The sequence below is a fragment of the Oncorhynchus mykiss genome, chromosome 17 (assembly GCF_013265735.2).
Source record: "Oncorhynchus mykiss isolate Arlee chromosome 17, USDA_OmykA_1.1, whole genome shotgun sequence".
Lineage (NCBI taxonomy): Eukaryota > Metazoa > Chordata > Actinopteri > Salmoniformes > Salmonidae > Oncorhynchus > Oncorhynchus mykiss.
This window is the reverse complement of record NC_048581.1, coordinates 45,500,160-45,510,038: the sequence shown is the minus strand read 5'-3', so window position 1 is coordinate 45,510,038 and position 9,879 is coordinate 45,500,160. Positions and strand designations below refer to the sequence as shown.

Below are 9,879 nucleotides of genomic sequence, written 5' to 3'. Positions count from 1 at the left end.
ACAAACCACTAAAAGATATCATTCAGCCTATCACAGCTATCTGCAAACGTTCAAAGGTATCACCTTAAAGATATCAACTACACAACCAAAGAATTTTGCCACTACCACTCAAATGTGACACAAGAGCACCCCCCCCCCACACACCCCCTTCTCCCAATCCAATCCCTGAATTAAGAGAGAGACAGAGACACTATGTTATCAGCTTACCAAAGTCTTTGTGCACGTCACATCACAGTAACTTTTTCTTGATGTGTTTGTTTCTTTGACATCCAATGACATGGATGTCGATTAAGGCAGCCCCCCGTGTAACAGTATAGCTTCCGTCCTTCTCGTCGCCTGTACCAGGGCTCGAACCAGGGACCCTCTGCATACATCAACAACTGACACCCACGAAGCATCGTTACCCATTGCTCCACAAAAGCTACGGACATTGCAGAGCAAGGGGAACAACTACTTCAAAGTCTCAGAGAGAGTAAAGTCACCGATTGAAACACTATTGGCGCGCACAACGCTAGTCATTTCACATCGGTTACCCTTTTGACCTCCTCCTTTTCCGCAGCAACCAGTTGACCACGGCATTAATGTAACAGTATAGCTTCCGTCCCTCTCCTCTCCCCTACCTTGGCTAGAACCAGGGACCCTCTGCACACATAGACAACAGCCACCCTCAAAGCATCGTTACCCATCGCTCCACAAAAGCCACGGCCAAGAGGAACAACTACTTCAAGGTCTCAGAGCGAGTGACGTCAACGATTTGAAACGCTATTAGCGCGCACCCCGATAGTTAAATAGCCATTTCACATCGGTTACACCCGCACCTCTCTGATTCAGAGGGGTTGGGTTAAATGCGGAAGACACATTTCAGTTGAATGCATTCAGTTGTACAACTGACTAGGTTTCCTTTCCCTTTCTGCTTTCCCTTTCTGCAAGTCAGTTTACTTTATCCCTGCTGCTAAGCGTGTCCGTATCCAGTAATTTGGGGGTTTGGCTGATCAAGTACATAGAAACTACACACTGGGCACAGACGTCAGTTCAACATCTAGTTTTGATTTATATTTGGTTGAGTTGTCAACTAACATGAATTAAATGGGAAATCAACAAAACATTTTACCATGTCATTGGATTTAGGTTAAAAGCTGGTTTAAAAAAAGACAAAATTCCATTACATTGATGGCTTTTTTCAAATCCAATCAGTTTTCCACCTGATACAACCCCAGCTAGCACATCACTTTCTGAGAACCATATGTTTCATAGAGTTTGGTGAGAGCGTAGTTGTCCTATTGTTATTTTACATACAACCTTCTGATAACTTCTTGGGAATGGAGTTCAAAACAGTTAATCTGAACTAAGCAAGCAGTGTTATTAAAAGTCTTGTGGAAATATTATATAATGTGATTTAACGTTATTTAATGACCTTCAAATAACCTATCATTTTCATTCTCAGAATATTAATAAAACTTCCCAGGAAAACTTTAAAGGAACCATAGTAAAATGTTCTCAGAACCTCCCTGCTACCTAAAAATGTACATTCCCAGAACAGGTCAAATGTTTCATTCCATTCTCAGAACATTTAAAAAACATTAATTTTACCGGTCAGGAAACTTCTGGCTTCGTTCCCAGAAACAATTGGTAAACCAAAAATGTACATTCCCACAACTTCCAAGGAACCAAATGTGCTAGCTAGGATGCTATTCACATGTAATTTTTGGGTTGAAATAATGTGGAAACAGCTTTGATTCAACCACAGGAGGCTGCTGAGGGGAGAAAGGCTCATAATAATGGTCGGAACAGAGCAAACGGAATAGCATCAAACACCTGGAAACTATTACCATGAACCCGAGGCATTACCATGAACCCGTTCTCCCCAATTAAGGTGCCACCAACCTCTTGTGGATTCAACACGTTTCTGTCCAGTGGGTATGCAGCAACCATTCCAAATTATGCCTTTTATGGGGGAAAAAAACAAAGAATCTCAAAGCATGCCCAGGATAAAACCTTGCTCTCTTTAATTGTTTTCTTCATCATTAACTCTAGTCTTTGTCTCTTTTCTTCATTTTGTGTGTTTGTTTCTTTCTTTTTTTCTGTTTCACATTTTATTTTTGCAGTGTGAGGAATTTGTAACCTGAATTGACAAGATAGAAAGTTATCTTTTATTAGATGTCACAAACATGTGATTTACATTAGATGCATGTAAAAAAAATAACATAATTAGCTAAATGTTGCATGTAGATAGAAGTTGAGCAGTGTCCATGGGCAAATGCAAATGCTAGGGAAAAGAGTTTGGAATGAGAGAATGAGAGAAGCGGTAGGAGAGTAGGAAAGAGAGGATGGGGGATGTGGATGTAGGCAGGGTCTTGGAGGCCAGCCTGCAAAAGAGAGAAAAGAGGAGGTTTGTTTGGGGGGGAAGTATAAGTTCTCCGGTTCACTTTACCCACGTCACTCTTTCTGTAGCTCAGCTCAGAGGCTCCTTTCTCTCCCTTTCTCTCTCTCCCTCTCTCTCTCTTACATTTGTTAATTCGTTCTGACTACTCCATCAGCAGTCATGAGTTACAGACCGTCCAACAGCCACATCTCCTTCCAACGCACCACGCCCGTGTCCTCCTACCGGGCTGCCAGCACCTACGGCGGGGCTGGCGGCCAGGGCACCCGCATCTCCTCCGCATCTTACGGGGGCCTCCGCAGTGGTGCCCCAGCCAGCTCTTCCTCCTACTCCTCATCCTCCTTTAAGGTGAGTGGCGGTGGTATGGGCACTGGCATTGGTGGTGGCATGGGTGCCGGCATGGGTGGCCTGATCAACGCTGCGGCAGCCGGTGGTGGAGGCGGTCACGTCATGGGCAACGAGAAGGGGGCCATGCAGAACCTGAATGACCGCCTAGCCAACTACCTGGAGACAGTGAGGAACCTGGAGCAGGCCAACGGACAACTGGAGGTCAAGATCCGAGAGGCCCTGGAGAAGGGAGGACCGGACGCCCGCGACTATAGCAAGTACAACAGCATACTGGACGACCTGCGCAAGAAGGTGGGGGTGTGAATGAAATACAGTATCATTAGAAAAGTGATAGAGACAAGAGAGGGGGGTGTTGAGAAAGAATAATGTGTGTAAGAAAAGGGTTAAGTTGAGGAATTTGTGGTTTTGTATTTTGTTGCTTAGATAAGTGTGTTGATTTGATCAACCAGTAAGTCAAAATATGAATGTAATGTCACCACTCCTGCAACTTTTCGTTGGACTAAAACCCATTGTGGTATGAGAGAAGATGTCCGTCCAATAATGAGTTTAAGCATAATGACAATTATTTATTTACCAATTTACTTTGCTTTTGCTTTGACTTCAACATTTCTGTGGGGAACCCTGCATTGGAACAACTGGCTTCTCAAAATTCCTAACTGAATAGAGGGTCAATGATGTATCTAAACCCTGGATTGCCAATGCTGTGTATTGGCCAATGAGAGACTTTGAAGCCACCAGCCGGCCATATTGAAAAGCAGTCCTCCATAGGAATGAATGGAATTCTACAGTATTTAATTTAAATGTTTCAAGGACAAAATGATATGTATTTAAGTATTTTGGGGACAGTAACATTAGTACTTTCAAAAATCACACTTTAAGGAAATTAAATCTTTATATTATTTAATTTGAAATGTTTATGTTTAGCTCACATATAATAGAATACACATTGCAAAAACAAATTCAGACCTTTGTAAATGCATTTCTATAGCTTCCAAAATAGTTTTTATAACAGTGGGGGAGTGCCAAGATGGAGGCTTCCAAAACAGCGCCCCCTGTTAGTCATCTACTGTATATATAAATCATTGTAGAGGGTGTGGCAGGCCAGTCAGATATCCACTTTCCCTCCCCCTCCTTCACTAGTTCCCTCACTTCTCAGTTTGCTCAAATTAATCACCAAATATGGTGGACGCAATGAATCATCATCATCAAAAAACTGAACAAAACCTATAAACAAAGTTCCAAGAGTGTTTGCAAAGCATTTTGACCTCCCCGGGTCAGTGTCTCCACTCTGGGGCATAGTGTAGTGTGAGAGGGACCAGCGGTATGAACCAGATGTGGGGTGACAACACACAAAAATAATTCCCTGTGAGATTTGAAACACATTGCTGGTGGGTGTGTTTTTTCTTTAACCACTATAGCTTTTGAAGCACAGTCAAAGAATTCCAACAAGGGCTCTCGGAATCCCTGCAAAAACGGACGTTTGTTCAAAAGAATTTCAAAGTCCTCTATAGTTTATGACGACACCCTTATGATGAATGTTAGCCTTGTTCCATTTGCCGGACACATAAACCGACAAGAGTTCCCCTTTTTATGTGATTCGCACCAGAATACCATGGTTACAAACACACAGATTGGGGGTGGAAGACAGGAAGCCTGGCCCGTTTCCTCTAACAATGCAAACTGAGAACAGACAGCCATAGCACAGGAACTCATTGTCCTGTTTTTCCGTTCACAGCTTCCTCTTTTTCAGGGGCAGTTGGAGTTATATGCTCGTAACCATAGATTCAGTTGTGTTTTGGTCCCATTTTGTAAATCACTCAGAATCTGCGTTTTCCGGTTTCAATAACACCCCCCTGGGAGGCGTACATTAAAAATACCTGTTTTAGGTTGGTGAAGAGCAGCAAATCAAATGATGGAACATATTAGTTCTTCTTTTTTATTGCCAGCTCATCTATGTATGACACACAAAATTATAGTTAGAATGGGAAGCAAGTTCATATCTATTTGCATTGAGCAGTAAATGGGGGAAAGGCCTTCCTCTATAACTGACATGGATTCAAAAGTTAAGAAAAGTAAAGCATATTATAGCAGGCTTATGTCACATGCAAAAATAGTTTCAGAAAATATTTAGTATTTCATGATAAATAAGAAGTATTGTCATTATATCTCTTTTTGTCATATATTCAACGGAATTAACACTATTTTTCTCCAATAGGTCTTCGATGCGACAGTGGATAACGCTAGTATTGTCCTCCAAATTGATAATGCTCGCTTAGCTGCAGATGACTTCAGAGTAAAGTGAGTTTACCACTGTAAATGACATATTTCTGCACATTGGTTGTGCCATTACTTTGTATACAATACAGGGGTTGTTTTGAGATGTTGTTGTTCTGTCATGAAAAGCATTTGATCTGTTCAATTTCATACTGTAATTGTGCTTCTCACAAAGTTCATTGGCTCAAATCCCCCCCACTGGGCACAGATGTCAGTTCAACGTTTATACCATGTTGGTTCAACATGATTTCATGTCAATTATGTGGAAACAATGTTGGTTCAACCAGTGTGTGCCCAATGGGCCACTATAAAGTGAATTTAGTGGTGTGTCAGCCATTAAGCAAGGAGAAACTCTCAAGAGTTTAAGACATGCCAGACCCACAAGAGAGGAAGTCTTGTGCCGGTACCAGTACGCAGAGTTGGCAGAGAAAGTCTAATCTCTCATAATGAATCTTCATCTTGGCATCTGTACGTGAATGCCTGATGTGCATGTAACCTCTTACATGCAACCCCTATGCTGCATAGCTCTTATAACCTTGGTGAACTGTTCACAAGATAGTAATTGCCCACAGACACAGATCGAGGATCAACTTTCCTCCCCAAATTCTACTGATAATCAATAGGACGAGAAAAATACCAAATTGACCTCAGATCAGTGTTTGCTTCAAATCCATCCTACCCCTAGTAAACTGAAACATGGCAGCCATTTTGTGCCTTTAACCCAAAATGTCAGGGTATTTCATGTCAATGTAGAGTTTAGTGACAGTGTCCCTGTGCCCACAGATTTGAATCTGAGTTCAGCATTCGTCAGTCAGTGGAGGCGGACATCGCCGGGCTGAAGAAGGTCATCGATAACACCAACATGGGCAGGATGAATGTGGAGAGTGAGATCGAGGCTGTGAGGGAGGAGCTCATCTTCCTCAGGAAGAACCATGACAATGTGAGCTATAACATTGAGATTGAATGTCCATATCAAATAATCATTTGAAATAGAACATTTTCCTTACATTAGAAAATATTGAAGATAAGAATTATTCTAGGAAGAACCACAACAACGTGAGCTATTATAGCGCCGAGACTGAATGTCAATGTCAAATAATAATTTGAAATGGAACATTTTTATTATGGAGAATAGAAATAGAATGAAGAACAATACAATTCCATGAAGAACAACGATAATGTGATAATATCAGATTAACCTTATCACTAGCTATGAACTTTTCAAGTTTCACAGTTAGCTAATATTGGAATGCCTATATCATTTTTTTCTCTGTTTATCTCTCCCTCTCTCTTGCTCTCTCTCCCCTTCCCCCTTCCCCCTTCCCTCTCTCCAACAGGAGGTGATGGAAATGAGGACCCAGATCTCCCAGTCGGGGGTGCAGGTGGACGTGGACGCCCCTAAAGGTCAGGACCTGAGTCTGGTCATGGAGGAGATGAGGGCCAACTACGAGAAGATGGCTCTGAATAACGCAAAGGACCTCAAAGTGTGGCACGAAAACCAGGTAGCCCATCATATTTGTAAGATCATTGTATCATACTATCATTACACACCACATCAAACCTATAATTACAGTTTTTTTGTTCTGCAATTAAAACTAAAATGGAGTAACCCATACCCACTGGCCAAGATAACGTTGTTTTATCCACTGAAAGTTTACCTTCCATTGAAAACATGTTTTGTTGTATGGGTAGTCTAGTCACACAAAAAATCCTGAAATCCAAAACATGAATTCAACTTTCAAGATGACTAAAGGCTCTATTCAATCCGCATCACGGAAGTTCAGCTTTAAAGCGTGATTGAAATTTAAAGGCAATGTTCCCACTTTTAGCGGAGACTTCATTCACGGTAAACGCTGCATATGTCAACTCAATCGGAAATTACCATTCAATTTATATTGTGGAATCTGTAACGCTTCAGCATTACAGATTGAATAGAGCCCTAAGCTTCGCTCCTTCCCTTCTTCCCTCCCTCCCTATCTCCTTACCTTCTTCCATCCCTCCCTATCTCCTTCCCTTATTCCCTACATCCCTATCTCCTTACCTTCATTTCTTCCTCTGTGGTATAGATCTCAGACGTACAGGTGCAGGTATCCCAGAACACAGAGGCCCTGCAGGGGGCCCAGATGGAGATGAGCGACCTACAGAGACAGCTACAGACCCTTGAGATCGAGCTGGCATCCCAACAGAGCTTGGCAAGGAAAATTCTTTCAATATGATAACATATTTCCGTTAAATTCCTTAATTCCTCTGAGTAGAAATGGAACTGATAGTAACCCATGCATGTCCTCTATGTACGACCTCCTTTTAAAGTCTGCTGCCATACCTTAGCCATACCATCCATGTCTCCAAATTCCAACATTCTAATAATCACAGTATCATTCAACAAAATTTAGAAGACCATTCCCAACATTCCCCTGTAATTCCCAGCAGAAATCCTCCTTGGAAGACACCTTGCGTAACACAGAGATGCGTTCCAACATGGAGGTGGAGAAGTACAATGCTATCCTCATCCGTCTAGAGGGTGAGCTGACCAACCTGCGGGGCAACATCCAGCAGCAGGGCCAGGAGTATGAGGCACTGCTCAATATGAAGATGAAGCTGGAGGCCGAGATCGCAACATACAGGAGCTTGCTCGATGGGGGAGACTTCAAGTAAGTGGACAAGGGACTAAAGGCTGACTAGGGGTGTGTCTCTATAGTCTAAAGTGAATTCCTTTCAAGAAACTACAAGTGAGTGTATGAGGGAATAGGGGCTAGTGGTTGACTAGGGCTATGTCTCAATAGTCTAAAGTCACTTCCTTTCAAGAGTCTTCAAGCAAGTGGATGAAGGTGAGTGAGTGAATGACTAGGGGTGTGTCTCAAAAGTCTTAACTCTCCTCGGTTTGTTTCCATCATCTGCACTGATCTAAAGACACATGGATAGGTGACTGTTATAGGGTGGGGGCTTCGTCCACCAATCCAGTTCCTTACACATTAGTGAAGGTGAAGGAAAAGACGTGAGAAGGAGAGGAAGAAACTTTTGATTATTGAGATGCACACTCTTTTCTTAGGTTTGAGGATTGAGAGTAATTAAAATGCTTATTATTTTAGCATCTCAATGCTTATGTCAGCTATGCTTCAAGTTCATGTACCACAAACGACCACAGAGCATACTTTATATAAAATATAAGGAGTTGAAACAGGGAATAATGATGGGGAGGTGGTGGTGACACATATCATGATTCAAATACTTGGAAATTGTGACAAAGTGAAATGGGAGAAACACAACATTATTTTGGACATGTCAGTAGCAATTAGTATGGGTGAAGTACAGTCCTTGAGGAGGTTTAATGCCATCTACAGTAAAAACTAGGTATGGCAGTATCATCTGTCCTGTCAATTAATTAATGCCCTGTGTTTTAATACCTATTAATTCTATTCCAGGCTTCAAGACGCTATGGATGAACTGAAACCATAAGGGAATGAGGGCGGAAAAAAGTGCCGACCAATTATCAACTTCATGGAGAGAGAGAGATATACGCACAGACGCGGAGGAGTCAAACCCATCAAATAGGCATAGCATTGTGTTATCATGACAAACAAACAAAAAGCTGCAATAAATACAATGGTTACCATTTAACATGTTGTTTCTCATATTTGTTTCTTTGTTCCACTGTACCATGATGAACTGATTGGCAAGTATTACACATTGTCTCTAGGGGTGCATGACTACATGTCCAGAAATGACCTCAGTGCACAGAAAGGGGCTATTGCAAAACTTATCACCATAAAACAAAGGACGGTGTGGTTTAGTAATGAGGGAAGAAATGTATGAAAATTGATCATGTGTATACCTATACAGTCATATTTTAAACTTTACATCCATAAAGTACTTAATCCTAACACATACAGAAAATCATTAATTAATTATGACTCATTGTGAATAGGCTACTATGGAACAGAATGCTTTAGGAAGCAATTGAGGCTAGTGCATTTCTTTAATATAGGTAGGCTACTCTGTTAGGCTATATTTAAACAATAAGGCCCGAGGGGGTGTGGTACAGTATATGGCCAATATACCACGGCTAAGGGCTGTTCTTAGGCAAAACACCCCCTGATATACCACGGCTGTCAGCCAATCAGCATTCAGGGCTCGACCCATCCAGTTTTTATTAGGCAATAGAATATAGAATATTGATCTATTTGAGGTTAGTTCATAAAAAAAAGATGTGAATCATCTTATTTTTTGCTTGCAGTGAATTATCTTTGAGTGCAGCAAACTTTCAGTTCAATAGCACAAGATGAGATCATGAGACGAGAAGACACAATATTGACATTAGGTGCGACTGTTTTTATTGTTTAGTTTGGTACTATAATGAATTAATCGAATGAATGAATGAGTAAATGAATGAATGGGTTGAAGGATAAATGATCTAATAATGAATGAAAAATAGACATAGTAGGCCTATGCAACGACACTTAAAACACATATCCTGCCTATCTATAAACAACAACAAAAAATCCAAATGGTATGAAACCGCTTTGAGATGCCTAAAATTGGCCATGTGGGCATACAAACTATAACATAATATTCTAATATAAAATAGGCCTAATTAAGCAATAAGGCATGAGGGAGTGTGGTATCAGACCATATACCACGGCTGTCAGCCAATCAGCATTTAGGGATTGAACCACACAGTTCATAATTAAGCAATAAGGCATGAGGGGGTGTGGTATATGTATAATATACCACGGCTAAGGGCTGTTCTTATGCATGAAGCATCGCGGAGTGCCTGGACACAGCCCTTAGCCATGGTATATTGGCCATATACCACGAATCCCCGAGGTGCCTTATTGCTATTATAAACTGGTTACCAACGTAATTAGAGCAGTACAAAT

General features: G+C 41.4%; 1 protein-coding gene across 1 annotated transcript; it reads left to right on the top strand.

The window, feature by feature from the left end:
* The first annotated feature begins 2,428 nt into the window (after nt 1-2,428).
* On the top strand, nt 2,429-8,620 carry krt18b (keratin 18b). The gene is made up of 7 exons (XM_021568581.2): nt 2,429-3,019; nt 4,944-5,026; nt 5,786-5,942; nt 6,340-6,504; nt 7,069-7,194; nt 7,433-7,653; nt 8,425-8,620. The coding sequence occupies exons 1-7, from the start codon at nt 2,543-2,545 to the stop codon at nt 8,456-8,458; spliced, it is 1,263 nt and encodes a 420-aa protein (XP_021424256.1). The 5' UTR covers nt 2,429-2,542; the 3' UTR covers nt 8,459-8,620.
* Nucleotides 8,621-9,879: the final 1,259 nt, after the last annotated feature.